This window comes from Colossoma macropomum, unplaced genomic scaffold, assembly GCF_904425465.1.
Source record: "Colossoma macropomum unplaced genomic scaffold, Colossoma_macropomum, whole genome shotgun sequence".
Lineage (NCBI taxonomy): Eukaryota > Metazoa > Chordata > Actinopteri > Characiformes > Serrasalmidae > Colossoma > Colossoma macropomum.
Genome location: NW_023494806.1, coordinates 24,482,376 through 24,498,583, shown reverse-complemented (window position 1 = coordinate 24,498,583; position 16,208 = coordinate 24,482,376). Strand labels below are relative to the sequence as shown.

At 38.4% G+C, this 16,208-nt stretch overlaps 1 protein-coding gene across 1 annotated transcript in view; it reads right to left on the bottom strand.

Moving 5' to 3' along the window:
• Window positions 1-16,208, bottom strand: part of fras1 (Fraser extracellular matrix complex subunit 1) — a 206,622-nt gene that overhangs the window by 126,331 nt on the left and 64,083 nt on the right. The window contains 7 exon segments of the mRNA XM_036598414.1: window positions 1,788-1,935; window positions 3,252-3,290; window positions 3,407-3,496; window positions 6,088-6,279; window positions 8,318-8,419; window positions 12,552-12,635; window positions 13,819-13,952. Coding sequence (XP_036454307.1) covers window positions 1,788-1,935; window positions 3,252-3,290; window positions 3,407-3,496; window positions 6,088-6,279; window positions 8,318-8,419; window positions 12,552-12,635; window positions 13,819-13,952 — 789 coding nt within the window.

The following is a 16,208-nucleotide window of genomic DNA, read 5'->3' as shown; positions in this document are numbered from 1 at the left end:
GCCCTCTGAGACATGCTCTATATCCCAAACTACCATTTTTTGAGTAGAACCATTCAAGAGGCAAAATGCTAACGCTACCATTCAGAACCTCATCCCTCCCTCAAAAACCTTTTTTTAGGGTTCTAACAGCACCTACTCCTTCAGTTCCCTCACAAACAGACGTGAGGAAGGTAAACAGTTGTGTAAATCCACAGCCACTGCCTCGTCCTTCACTGAATTGATTTACCCTGAAGCTTAGTGGGCTAGGAGGCTCGATCGACATGCAAGCCGCTAAGCATCGCGTGTGATTAATAGCTCTGATAGCAAATGCAGAGAGAGAAAAGTAGAGTGTTTTCTCAAGGAACTCTCCTGGGAACTAAAAATCCAATTATCTCCACACAATCGAGCATAAGGTTCATCTCGCCTGTTGTTTTTTTCCCCTCTTGCTAGCTTTTGCAGCCACATTAGCATATGGTCATACACGAATAAAGATAGAGATATCTCTATATTCAGACAACTGACTTAGTATAACGTTCAGTACTGAAGTCAGACACATGCTGTAATACATATTGTAATATACTGTAACATTGTATGTTTTAAACTCCTGACTTCTTTACAATCTTACAATATATTCTGCCTCTCTCTCCATGCAGGCGTTCAGATTACATTTAACATGTTGAGGTAACTGATAACACTGCTGTTCTTGTGTTAACTTAAGGACACTGTAGTTCACCCAACTCAAAGTACTTAGTTTAGTTAAAAGTTCTCCTAAGTCAATTTTTTAGCTTTGCTTCTCAGTTAAGTGAACAATACAGAATGCATGTTATTACCCCACTAGCATGTTATTTCCCCACTAGGTTAAAAGTCGACATAATACAGCAATAAACTATTCCAGCTCTGGAGAGAGAAAGCAGAGAGAGGAAGAGAGAGAGACAATTAGAATATCTTGTTGGCAAGAGAGAGCTAAGAGTTCAGGGCAAAGAAATGTTCTCCTCTGGGGAACTCTGCTAGGAGGCTCTATTACCTAACCAAAATTATCTTTTAAAATATTTCATTTTGATTTTAAATCTTTAATGAAATGCAGCAAAACACAAAAGAGAGAAAAAGTATAATACTTTAACATTAGAAGGTCTGCCTGCATGATAACACATAAAGGTTATGTATAAAGTGAATGCAGTTATTATTGAACAAGGAAACAAAATCTGCATTTCTGCATAATCAAATTGTTGAGATGTAAACAAATTCAGTCAAAGTGGTTTGATATAAAATGCTTGGTTCTCGAGTCTGAATTGTTCACAGTGGTGGCAATAGGAACCAGATGTCTGAAGAGTTTAATGCCTCTAAAAGCTCCTACACAAAAAGCCATTGCATGAAATAGTTACGAATACATTGCCTGATGCCTGAGACACTGTTTTATGGTACTCTGAGAAAAGTTTTTGACCTAAAACATATTTAAAAACACATTCATGGCGGACTACATGCTGGGTGTTTTAAGCTAAAATAGCCAAAACTTTTTTCCTCATATTTACTACTATTTTACCATGATCAACATTATATATTAACCTATAAAAGCATATACATTCACTGGTGGTTTTCAATAGTGAATAAAGTAGATATATTTGTGTCGTAGACATTGTGACCTGTGGTTCCTATCACCACCATTGTCAAGAAATCAGTAAGTTTCTCTACAATGCACAATTTCATATCAAACCACTCTCAATGACTTTCTTTATATCTCAGCGATTCAATTCCCCCTTAATGTGGCATGATGTTTTGCAGTGATTACACACAGACACACACAGTCTCACCTGGGTGGCACTCAGAGCAGCACTGTCCCTGCCGCGGCACAGCGAGGGTCCCAGCAGGGCAGGTAGGGCAGGAGCGCTGATAACAGGTAACATGACCATCCCGACACTGACATTCTCGACAAGGACTCTCACTCACACTCTCCAGGTTCTGAAACACACACAATTGCATAGCCTGAATATGTGAGCTATTTTCATAAAGACCAATTTTAAGTAAAAAGCTTTCTTAAATGAAAGGTGTTTTCCTCTTCGTTTCACTTGATACTTCACTCTTTTAAAAAAAAGGGTGCCACACAGTGTTCTTTGAGCTATGCCACAGAAGAATACTTCTGGTTACATAAATGTTTAATAAAGAGATTTGTAAGAATGAAGAAATGTTTAAAGCAGCTCTGTCCAAAGTGTGGACATTTTTAAAAACTCAATTTAAACTCTTTATTTCAGCTTCTTCATTTGTATACTGTTTTGTCTGGCCCTCAGCCCATCAAGAACATTGCAGTTTGGGCACCCCTACTTTAAAAGCTAAAGGAACCCTTACACAGTATGAAGGTTCTTTATTAATTCTTTATTCTTAAGAATGTTTGTCAGAGTATCCCCAAAACATTTCCTTGGGCATGATCAATAATTTACACTAATAAGCAGTCATGAAAACTCATGAGCAGTGAAAAAGATGACAAGTTCAGAAACCAACCCACTATAGCAGTTTGGTGGCATCATTCTTGGGAGAAAGTGATGAAATTCTAGAGCACTAGAGACTAAAATATAGGAGTGACTGCTGTGGAAATATTTAGTTTAGTTGAGTTCAACAGCTATGCAAATACCAATTATGTCAAATTTTGTACTGTTTTCTAGGTGTTTTGATTTACTTGTTGAAAAATCTGCTGCTTACTATATCAAGGTCAAAAGGTCGATGTGTACAAAATTAGTCAGTCAACCCTGCCCATTATTTGTGTTCCACTGGCTTCATAATGGCAAATGGTGCTTGGACCCCAAAGATTGCCACTTGCAATGTAATTTGCAGACTGTCAGTGTAGCTGTTAGCTTACAGCGCCACAGCAGTTACGACAGTCCACAGAAATCAATGTGTAAATTTCAGGCACAAACTAAACAAAGAAATAAACTGCCAACAATGATCATCTGAACATAGTAACCTTCTGTTCAGCCACTGTTCAAAAGCTATTGAAGAAATAAATCCAAACATGCAGAAATAAAACCACCTTAACCACTCATGAAACACTCTCTTTTCACATTTCAGTATCATTATTTAATTATTTATTATTTAATTATTTACATAATTTAATCATTAATAAAAATCAAATACTATATCAGTGGATCTGCCGAACAATGACTGTGAACTGCTGCTGTGCTGCTCTGAGGGAATGAAGGGATCCTCTGCTCATTTGTAATGCAAACTTCAATCGGCGTTTCCTGAACTCCAACATTAATGAATTATTTTTCAGCTCTACTTACAGCAAGACGTCTGAAACTTTTCACGTTGGTTTTCGTCCCCTGAAAAAACATGAACATTTAGGGTTCAGATCAGCATCTAATTTATCCTGTTTTAAAAAACATCACATGCTTCCAAATTCTCTTAGTGTAGGACTCTGTAAGAATCTGCTGCATACCTCTTTCTCAGGGTGTGTGTACACGCAGGAGCTGACCGCTGACTTACACTCCGGGCAACACTTCCCACTTAAATACACCATCTCTTCTCCCTGGCAAACGGCAGAATATTTCAGGTTCATTTTAATTCTGTTTGAAAACCAACTCGGGACATGACTGCATTGCTGTGCAATATCCCAGACAACTCAAATTACAGCAAGAATGTCTTGTGTGACCTATGTGACTTCTTTGGAGGCTCGCTGGTGGTTTGGGGGGAGGTCGTTCAGGAGGAAGTCACTACGAGTGTCTTTTGTGTGACCCAGCTTGATTGCCTCAGCTATCATCCACTTAAAGGCAGAGACAGAATCTCATTAAAATTGGAAACTGTGGAGTAATAGCTTTCCTTCTCACTCTCATTCAAATGTCAGCCATCTGGGAAGCTGAAGATCCGTCCTTCTAAGCTGTGACTGACAAGTATTAGATGAGGCACGGATGAATCTGAATGCAATAGCAGCCATCTTGCACATGATAACAACAATTTTTGAATGTAACGTATTTGTCCTTGTCCCACTTGAGTCATTAACAAGCCTCTGGGTTGGTGGCCTCCTCAGTAATCTGGAAGGATAAAGGCTGCAACCATACAAAAAAAAAGATCAATATACTCTAATTATTTTTGGAATACATTCATTGTATTATTTCGCATACCTGTGCAAAAGTCAGAAACCACCCATCTTTATTTAATTGTCAAAACGACTGTTAAGTACAAATGATTTGTTTCACAGGAGATATTTCTGAGGACATTATATATAAGATAATCCACTTGCATAAAGAAGGGGAAGGCCAGATGAACATAGGTGAAAAAACAGGAGTTTCTGAAAGCGATGTTCAAACAACAATTTAAAGATCAGGAGAAAATGGGACTAACAACCGTGCAAGACCACCAAAACTGTACTCATCACATAAACAGTACTTAAAGCTTTCAACTTTGAGATGAAGCAAAATGTGTTTTTGTCCATCTTCGCACTGTAAGAAGACAATTCCATGCTATGGGTCTGAAAGGATGTGTTACTGTCAAGAAACCCTTATTGAGAAAAGGAAATGGACAAAAAAGAACATTTGCAAATCAAACAAAGAAGCTGCTACTGTTCTCAGAACAACAGACAGACCACCCCAGATTACAGACCTCAACATTACTGGATAAGTTTGGGATTAAATGGATCATGAGAAGCAGATATGCAACCAATTTCTAAGACTGAACTTCGAAGGTGTGAAAATAATCCCTGCAGATTTCTTTGAAAAAATGAAAGCCTGACAAGAATGAAAGCTGTAATAAAAGGCAAAGAGTGGACAAATTAATACTGACAATATTGAGTTGCTGAGGCTTATGTTTTCTGGTAAGTATATGTTTTCTGCATTCTGCTTTTTTCCTGATGCTTAGTAACATTTACTTAATGGCGGTTTTGATTAGAACTTAATAACTGAATGGTAATCTCTGACTTTTGTACAGTACTGTAAGTCAAATGAATCCAAACAGGATGGAAAGGTGTGGTGGCAGTTTTACAAAGGAGTGATGTTATTAACTTAGATGCTTGCACCACTCGGGAGTCTTTTTTTTATTTTTTTTGGAACAGGGGATGGCATCCCCTTGCATCACCCTTCAAATTAGGCCCTTTTATTAAACTTGTCACTGTCTGAACTTTTTCAGTACTGTACAAGGGCCTCAACGTGCTTGCAGGACAATGCTTGGACTTGACCATGCAAACACAAAGGCTTTCATCCCAGCACAAATCTGACCAATCATTGGAAACCCCCATCAAGGACTGCAAATGGCACATCTAGGACACAACCCTAAATTGTAGAGGTAGGGACCACCTGGTGAGCAGCATCTCAGCAGCAAACAGCTGCATTTCGCTGATGCAACCTCACAGTTGCTACGCCAATATCACAAGAACAAAGGTTGTTCTAGAAGGAGCTCAGAGGCACACTTTAAAAACTTCACCACTTTCAACACTTCTGAAATCCTTGTGAATGATTCTGAGCTCCTCCAACCTCCATACTCAGGCAAAAAAAAAGTTCTTATTAATCCTTAATATGTTCTTTCAAGCACAGTGCAGAGTAGACTATAGTGCTTAAGGGTATAAGAATGAAGCTGAAGGAATGATTCAACTGCATCAATTTTATAATGTTAGAATTACAAATTATAACACTATTCAATAGAGTATGAGCTCATTTCTGGCCAAAATAAAATTCTAAGACTATCTACTTGTTGTTTGACTGATTAGGAACTGTACTCAGTCAGACATGAATTCTTTATTGAATGAACTAAAAATGAACTAAAACACAAATCAATCTATATCAGTGGCACTAAATGACATAAATGTGCTGATTTTACTTGAAATTAGGAAATATAAAGAATCAGATATTAATTTAGGTCATGAAAAGGCCACATTTCTTTCCTGAGAATTGAGAAACCGTGCATTTCCAGTTAAAAAAGCCTTTTTAAAGCAATAAACACTCTTTTCTGTTCATCATCTTACAAACTCTCACAGTAGGTGCCTGTTTAAATTGGCTGAATTTAGGCCAAGGACCCCCACAGCGCTGGTAAATAATGTCTTCTAATGATGCTGTTGTAATGAATGCATGTGTTTGGCTGTGAGTGTACGGTGTTGAAAAATGTGTTCTCTTGTGAAATTGGCGCTCTTACCCGTGGGCACTCCAGCCTGGCACATTCGGCGCGCTGGCACAGCACCTGGCCACGCTCGCACGTGCAGAACTCGCAGCCTGTGCCGTTCCACATGTCGCCATGGTAGCGCACAGCACCCTCATACAGGCAGCTGCCTTTGGTGGACACACACTCCTCACAGCACTGACCAGGCCGCTTCACCTTCATCTGACCCTGAGGATGCACACATGAGATGATGCGAAAAGAACGACAGATAAGGTGTTATCTAAGCTCTGTCACAGCAATCATGGTGATAAACATAGAACTAAAGTTATGCAAAGTCCTGAGCTGTGAGCAAAATGGATGTCCGCTCCTTCATTAATATTGTGTTATATGGGGAGAACTACTTACTAGTCTATTAAATAGGGTAAAACTACATGAATTAATACATTTATTTAGACATTTCATCACCATCAACCTGTGTCAGTATTCACAACACTTACAACAATTATTCGATATTTTGCTGAATGATGAGTAGCAGGCAGTAATTGTGTAAGGGTCTGATTTTAACTGTACAGAGTTGCTGGTATTTTTTTACAGTGTTTTGTCAGAGCTTCGAGAAAGTTTTGTTTTGCTCAGCAGCCACGATTCACGGTAGCTCTGTCCGTTGTTTAGTAACAAAGAATCGTAAGCACTTTTATATACATCCAGCCGTTTGTAGTTACAAATTATATCCCGCATATACAAAATAAACATCATTAGAAATATCACCAACTAAATTATTTTCACAAAAACTGAGTGCATGGCAATTTCTTATAGACCACTGAAATAATGTCGTCATTCTGTAGTAGGCATCACGCTCATGTTAGAAACTCCAAGTCTAAGCTGGAACTCTCTATGGCAAAAATTAATGGGATTTTTAGAAAAGGCCATTATTGTGGCCTGTGATTATTATCCTACACACATTTTACCACTGTATATCACTGGATCCTCTGAACTACAATGCCTTTAAGGAGTTGAAATATGAAATTTGCTACATGCAAGCTAACACTGCTATGCACTGAACTGACATCATAATATTGGCAACCTTACCAAAATACTCCAAACACACCAGCAAGTCTTGTCAAGTGTGGTAGTTTAGTTGCTTTGGCAGCAGTGGAGTACATTAGGAGTAGCTGGTGTTATTATATTATAGTGTTGAAGTTTAAGAATAGACTTACTTCTGTGCCACATCACTTTCAGTGGGAAATTGCTATTAGCACAGCCATAGCAACATTCATATTTCGACTCCTTAATGAAGAAGGATGAAAAGACGTTTAATGATAAAATGTATGTAGAACTATTAGCTTTGTGACAGGGGGTGATAGAGGCGATTTTCAAAAATACCATTCATTTTTGTAACAGCGAAAACCAGGTTAGACCCCAAGTTGCTAATATGGGCATGGCATCAGAGGTCAATTAGACTGAATAGGATATTTGTCTTTCTGTAAAGCTTGTCTAATGCAGCAACAGTTACTAAGACAGAATGCATCAGTTTCTACCATAGGACTGCTGTTATTAGAGATGATATTGCTCAGCACAGCAGTGACACTATGGTAGCACGTCTGATGCTGGTACGACTGTATCATACACAGTGGCATTACTTACATTTTTATACATGTCAGTGTCACTGCCAGGTTAACAGTGGTCCACTACCGAAAAAAAATCACCAGGCAAGAGCGGCTCAGTGGCCAGAAATTGTGCAGATGAGCTACAGTCTCTAACTGTACATCAGCAGAGTGGAGCTACAGGGTAGGAGTTTCTAGTATAGTGGCTGGTAAATGTACACTGTAAAAGTGCACTTTGTTTTATTATGCACTTTTAACAATTCCTGATGTATCACTTTACGGCAGAAATCCTCCTGAATCAATTCAGTCAAACTGGATGTAGAGAAAAAACGTATGCATATGCTTCTCCTATAAATTCGATGAATTATTTAATACATCAGACAAAACTAAAAACACGTCAGTAGTGTATGGTACTGACGCATCACAGAAAGTGGGTCTGGCCCACTTTATCAAGTTCCCTGCAGCAAAACCTTCAAATGCTCTTTCTTTCAAATGCTTAGTGAGAACACTGTTCATAATCATAAACAAAACTGCCTAACTACAGCCTGCTGTTGGGTGCTCTTTTACTGAAAGAGACCAAATCAAGCTGCTGACTGTATTTGAGCTCCCCTCGTTATTTATGATTGTGTGTGATGAAGTATTGGTCATTATGGGTTGTTTCTGACCTTGTCGCAGTGGAGAGGGGGACATTTCTCTATGTGACACCGTGACTGGCCGTGGTCACACACGCATGTGGTACAGCTGTTTTTCTGCCACTGCTGACCATCCTGGGAACAAAATATGATTTAAGGGTTAAGAGTTCACCACAGACCCCTGCAGGGATGAAGCTAAGATTTGATTTAATTATATGAAAATGTTCTGCCCCGCACAACCACATGGAGTCTGACTAGAGGTAGGCTGTATGGCAAAAAATCTTTACAATATGTTTTTCCCATGTCTTTCATTCGATATCACTAATTATTACATTCAAGTCCCAATGCTCCATATGCTAACATTTGAAGAGTACATCGAACCCAAAAGAAAACGAAAGGCTTATTCTGATGAACACTCCCAGTAACACTACCTTTGCACACTCCCAGTAAAATTACGTTTTGTTGATTTTGCAAGTGAAAATAAGTTAACATATTCTCTACAGAGAACACACTTAAATATGCCATTTTTTGCCTATGATAGTTCACAATTTCTATTTATTTGCTGAGTTTAACATACTGGAAATAATTAAAACATACAATATGAAATGTGCCATAACGTTTGCACAGGCCACATTTTATGATTTCTTTTCCAAGTACGTTTAATTCAGCAAATAAACAGTAATTGTGCATTAAGTGTGCAAAAGTGTGTTCTCTGTAGAGGATGCACTAACTTATTTTCAGTAGGCAGGAGACTGGCCTTTTAATGAGTGGAAATAACTGCCCGAGGGTCAAAATAGCTGCCGAGTGGACAGACTTTCCTTTGCTTTACATTAAACACTCCTGTTGTCTTAAAGAGCCCATATTCTACATTTTTCTTGCATTTTATTTTTATTACATCCATGAGGTTTTATGTACCAAAAGCAGTCATTACACATTTTTACATTACCATTTTCCAGCCCTTGGAATTAAATGGGATATTTTTGTCACTGTGCCTTTAAGACTAATATGTACATGATCTCTGTTCTGAGTGGACATCCAGTCTTGTGCCTCATTCCAAAAGCAGTCCAAGCTGAAACACACCTTATAACTTCAGAGTGAATGAAAGGGGCTAAACTGCTGTAGGCTGATACTTGTAAATGCATTTGGATTTCGTGACATCACAAAAACAATGAATTTAAAATGGTTTAGTTTTTAGCTTAGTTTCTATATTTGGGCTGTATGAACTGCAGAATGAATGATATGTTTAGAAACTTTAACAGTGTTTATATAAATACTTTATATAAATCTCAAAAAAGTGAAGGAAGTTTTATATGATATTGGGCTTGTAAGAGTCAACAAAAAGAGGAATAAAAGAGTAAAGTTACTGCCATTTCTTGGCACTTTTTTTTTTTTGTTCCAAGACAGTTTCCTCAGATCCATGACCATTTTTTGCTCTTGCTTACTTCACAATGAAAATAGTTAACTCTGCTAATTGTCCTGCTGGTTTGAGTTGTTGTGAGTGAATGGCTAGACTTCCTCTTCTTCCCTATCTGGTAAAAAGGGCAGGTCTTTTCTCCTAATACTGGATAGAAGAATAAAACCAAATAATCATTTTATATACATTACACAGGCATCATCAATATTAAAAACGCTTTAACACCCAGGCCCAGGTCTGACACAAATACACACACACACTTTCTCAACTCTCTCACTCATTCATTATGTCTTTCTTCCCCTCCTTCTCCCTGGTGCTGCTCGGCGGAATTCCACTCTTTTGATCATCCGTGCTCGTATTCCTTCAAATATGTGATCCTAGATAAGGTCTACTGAGAAACGCATCTCTCTATTTCAGCTTCTTTATTCCCCTGATTAGACCCTCACATCTAACTGACTTTAACTAGCTGATTACACAAGCGGTTCCCAATCACTTCAAGTCCTATCCTGCGCTCTAAAACACCTGACCCAGCTTGTGAAAGCGGTGTGTTCAGGTGTGTTAGATTAAAGGGTGGACAAAAACATCAGCTGCATTCCAAAAGCTAGACTGAAGCCGCCAAAGGTGGGTCCTCGGTGGGACTGTTTTCTGAAAACTCCTCATTGGTATTGGTAGATAATGTAAAATAGAGCAGTCTGCTTTGTCACATCATCAGAGAAGAAGCTGGTGCAAAAATATTAAAGGAGAAAACAGCTGATGTGAATGATGAGCCTTCGATGGCATAGTGGTCTAGAAATACAGCCCACCTGGACCATAGCCTAGCTTTTAGAACGCAGCTATATTGAAAATGGCCCTCTGGACTGAGACTGGGAATCATTAGGATAGCGCAGCTTTAAAGGGAATAGTTCAGAAAAAATGAATTTAAACAGTGAAAGTAAAACCCATTTAAACACTTTTTCCCTTACAGGTCTTCTAATAAGTTCGTCTACAGAAATACGTTCTGTGGATTTATAAACCTCTTTGGTAGAAATGTGTAATTGCATGCAATGTATGAAAGAACATACAGTAATGCTGGTTGTAGATGAATTGGATGATTGCGAGTGCACTGAAAGAGTATTCAAAGAGAACAGAGTCAAAGCCTGATGAAGAACATGTCTTCTGAGGATGGAATGATCTACTATTGCCATCATGTCTTCATTAGTATTATGTTAATTTTGCATTTGAGACCCAAACATCCGACCCTTCAGGCTTAATAGGGTGACCTGCAGCAGCACATGCACACCAGTTTCAGCATAACAGGTTAACAAAAGATCTTACATAGTGCTACTTTAACCTACTGAACACAGTTTCTGGACACAAAAAAAAATCAAATTTACACAATTTCCCCCAGTCTCAAAAGGGTAATCAGCAAAAGCATGCTTGGGCCCAATCCCAAGATGGCTGCACAAGCGACCAAAAAACCCCACAAATGTGCGTATTTTGTCTGTTAAAAATTTCAATGACCATTGTATAATCTTAGTTTAATTTCATTTCACTTTCATATGGTCCTTTTCTTCACAACAACCATAAAAAAGCTAGTAATATGTTGATGTCTCGGTAGCTAAACTTCCCGTTCCACCTTAAATGGTGCAGCAGTTACATTCTGGCACCTTGGGAAAATCTGCACAAGAAGCTGGTGAACAACTGACTTCAGCTTCATATCACTGAAGAATTAGAGGTGGGCGATAATAAATAATTATTGCATCCCCCCTCTATGAAAGCATATGATGCCCTAAAGTGAAGTGAAGACCAGCAGTGAGGTTGCTGAACTTTACCCTCCTGTGCTATCACTGCAGACTGGCAGGGTCGCCTACAGAGCACTGCTAGTAGCCTGTTAATGAAACAGTGTTCTTTTTTATTTGAGGGTTGTCCCATTTCATAGGGGAAGACTTCAATCACTACCCCTTGTAACTCAGTTCCAAGGGGCAAGGTGACCCTAGAAAACAAGGGGTAGGGGTAAAAATGAGAGATGGGATTGGGCCTTAGTGTCTTAAGTTTGCTTCCTTTTTTAACAAAAGAGCTACGAGGCTAATGTAGCCAACAAGTAACAGAAGCAAAAAATACAAAAGAACAATTGAAATACAAATCTTTAGCAAAATGATTTACTTTTTTGCAAGAGTATGACCTAAAAGCCACATTTCCATATGGCTGCTTCTACTGTTTCTAACATACTTTTGTCCATTTTTTAGAAAACAGTATATAACAGTCACACTCCACATAAGCAAGTCTATCTGTCAGCTACATTAGCCTAGTAGTTCCAATACAAAACTGATCAACAAACTACATACGGGGTCAGTGGAAAATTGAATATTTGACTTTTCACTTATCTTGGTTATTCTATTGAGATTTAACTTGGTTATTCTATTGAGATCTAAGCAATAATTAAAAAATATTTTTATACATTTGTTAGTAAAGATCTTTTTCTACTCATAGTAACCCCACTGTATGGTGCAGTACTGCATTGCCCATTATAAATTCACTTCATTTTGGCCCTTGCTCTTTGTTTGCCCCTTTATGTTTGTTGGAGTGAATGTGCTGAAAACTCCTATGTCTAAGAATGAGTGTGTGTTGTTATGAGAAACAGAAGCCTGTGACGAAACCATGAAGAGAGTCCATGTGAATGTACATGTGAAACTCTGCTGTAATCTCTGAAAGCACATGCGATGCTGATGAGAATTCTCCACATGTAAAGAGTTCCTTTAATGCATCATCTTTTCCTCCTCATCTTTAAAGACTAATGACCCTTATTTTCTCTCTCTCTCTGTTCCTCTTCTCTCAAGCCTCTCCACTCACCCACGTCATTATCTGGGGCTTTACCTTGTATTCTTTGCCGGCTGCTATGCAGGGGTTTGAAACGCACTGAGGGCAGCATTGTCCTGGCTGGATCACCAGGTTTTCATTCTGCAAAAGAGACAAACACAAACATGTCCCCATGGAATATATCAGTATTACACATATAGTACTGTACAAAAGTCTATGCTTCTTGTAAACACTTCCAAAGTTCAGTCTTACAAGGTGGTTGCATTTTCTGCTTCTCACGATTCCAATCGCATATTACAAATTCAGACTTGTCTGTCAATAAAACCTTACTGCACATCTCAGATGTTCAGTTTCAGTGTTTCAATTTCAGTTTTTCTAGATTTTTAAGACTGGAAGGATAAAAGAGTTAAAGTGGCAGTAGAGTGCAAAACAGGTGTTCTCTGACTTTAGCATTAATTAGTGAATTCAGGTACCTTATGGTGCACCAATTAGTGACAATTGCAGACAGCTTGTATACTCTCCACAGAAAAGCACTGCCAACAGGATGGGATGCTTTTGAGTCTCTGCACATGAGGGTCAGTTACAGGAGTTTAAAGCCCCCCTGAATTGGATGGTGGAGCAGTAGAAATGCGTTCTCTGGAGTGATGGAGCACCACCAGATATCACTGGGATGAGTTGGAGTGGCATATCTGATTCAGAACTAATCATCCAACATCAGTATACGACCTCACTAATGCTCTCGAGGCTGACTGCAATCAAATCCTCACAGCAATGTTTCAATATCTAGTGTAAAGCCTTATTTTTGCAATAGCGATAAACAAATGAAACAGTCATATGCAAGAGTTTGAACAATCCTGACTGAATTTCATGTCTTGTAAGTAAAAATAAATGAACAAATCCTCTACACAGAACACTCTTCTGCAGATTTTGATGTACAACTATAGTTTATCGGCTGAATTTGACATTTTGGAAACCCAAAAAAACCCCCCAAAAAACAGAACATAAATTGTGGCTTGTGCAAAGGTTATAGCACATTTTATATATTGTGTTTTATTTTTTAATATGTTAAACTCAGCAAATAAATAGAAATTGTGCACTAAAATTAGCAGACAAATGTCATATTTAAGTGTGTTCTCTATAGAGGATGTGTTGACTTATTTTTACTTAGAAGACTACTAAAACAGGGGTGTTCAAATGTTTGCATATAACCGTATGTTGTGCAGCTGACAGCATGGTTACATTCTGAAGTAAATTCAGATTTTACTGTAAATTAAAATACTTGAAAATATTTAATATAATCATTTATTTTGGTTATTGTACTGACCGGCTTGCATGTGATGGGTGGACACTCAGCATTGGAGCAGTGTGTTTGTCCATTCTGGCATATACACTTGGTGCAGGGACTAAGGGTCCATTCCTCACCATCTCTGTGCTCTTCATCCTCCCATGAGCATGAAGCTGTGGAGAAGCCATGCATTAGTGAGGATGTGTACGTGTGACAGAGAGAGAGTGAAAGTACTAGCTATGCACAGTACCGGTCAAAAGATTACACAAAACTGACTGAATGTATGTTATTCATAATCTTAAGGACATTTTCATCTAAAGATTTTTACTTAAATGCTCAAATTTCATTTCTGAAATGAATTTCATTTCTGTTTCCCCCCTAAGCTTTCAGCAGTCAGTAAGGTAACAGTATATGTGGATTTTTTCCAAGCCTGCAGCCTGCTGGAAAAGCATCTTAGACGGCTTTTTATAAGGCTGCTTGAGAGAATACCAAGTGTGTGTAAAGCTGCATCAAGCAAAAGGGAGGCTACTTTGAAAAATCGAAAACAGAAGATTGTTTCGAATTGTTAAAAGGGCCCATATAATGGAAAACTGAGTGACGGCCCAAAGCAAAGCATTTACACATATCCGCCCATTCAGCCTACAGCGGCTTAGCCCTGCCCATTCACAGTAAAGTTATAAGAAGTGCTTCAGCCTGGACTGCTTTAAGAATGAGGCCCAATGCAGAACAGCCAATCAGAACAGAGCTCATTTCTATATATCAGCCTTAAAGGCACAGTAATGAAAACAGTGTTTTTTAAGGGATTAAAGAAAGACTGGAAAATGGTCATGTAAAAATGACTGACTGTCTTTGGTTACATAAAATAATACAAATGTTATAAGTAGATGTCAAGATAAAAAAATCAAATATCTGAAAAATGTAGGATATGGGCCTTTTAATTCCTCAAGTGTTACTTCATCGTTTTACTGTCTTCACTATCACTATTATTTTCACTAAATCTAAAATGCAGAAACGACTGTTTTTTCTAATCTATGTGGACGTTCTTTAATTTAAATACCCATATCTTCCAAAACAATGTCAATCACACTTTCACAAATGGCTCTTCTGGGCTTAAAGTGTGCTGCTGTAAAAGGCAAGTTGTAAAACTCCTGAATAACAATAAAGCTAATTGACAGTTCAGACAGTGATTCAGTGGTTCAGACAGTCACTCTGTTCTGGAGTCGAGCGAGGACAGAGCACTGCAGCCTAACCCCTCTCAGGGGGCTTCGTCAAGAGAAACTTGGAAAGCTCTGAGACAGCTAAAGCTACAAGCGCAAAGAGGCTTTACACTCTTCAGTGTGGCAACAGTGACAAAGAACACATGTATTATACAACCTCTGAGAATTCCAACCAACTTTTAAAAAAGAAAGAAGGGCTGCCATTACCGCCATAGCAATAGAGATGGTAGACGCCACTTGATTCTTTTCCGTTGCAGATACTGAAACCTTAACTATCGGCTGATATCAAGTCAATAATTCAATAATTGTAGTGCTTCACTTAAGATGGTCTTCTAAAAGTGCCATGCTCAAACTGTTAAACAAACACTCTACTATACTACAGGTATAAATATAGCCATGCATATGTGACATGTAAACAAAGGACAGTATAGATACCTTTCGCGTTCTATCAAATTGCTGTCTCATGTTTACCTACTTGTCAATCAAATGCATTACCCCACCCCCTAAGAAGTGTGTTCTGCTTCTTTTAAAGCATGAGATGCAGTACATCTTGCATTAAAAAGACGTCAACTGAACATCCCTAACATTGCTTTAGGCTACGTTGCTCTACAAACAATTCTGTGATCTTTCAAGCTACATTTGTTATATAATTGGATTTGTTTCATTATTTTTTTCCACCAATTTCCGATTCAGCACTTGTCACACTGTATCGAATGTGGGCCGTCTCTTTTTATCTTCATTAGCCTCGTTACTGCAGTGCAAAACTAAAGAAGTAAACTTCAGACACCAAACATGTCTCGGCTGTCTTCCCCATTTGGGGAAAGGAGAAAATTTTGTACATTCAATTTTTCATTGAACATTCACCTTAAGTATTCTGACATGGCTGTGAACAGTAGTTTAAGGCACTTAGTTCTGCTTTAAAATCTGGCTATGGTCAGTTTTACCTAATTTTACCTAATGTCGAATCCTGCTCTGAATTGGTTTTGACACTGAATTGGTGGGAAATGCGGCCTATGAGATTTCTGTAATATTGTCTGTAATATGTAGCATCGCAAACTAAATCTATAAGCACAGACGACTTTGCGCTTTTCAGTGTGTAACCCTGAATGAAGAACACGTGTATTATACAACCGCTGAGGCATCCAGCCAACTTTAAAAAACGACTCTAAATTAACATTGCAAACATTTATGCATGAGAGATCAAGATCTGAG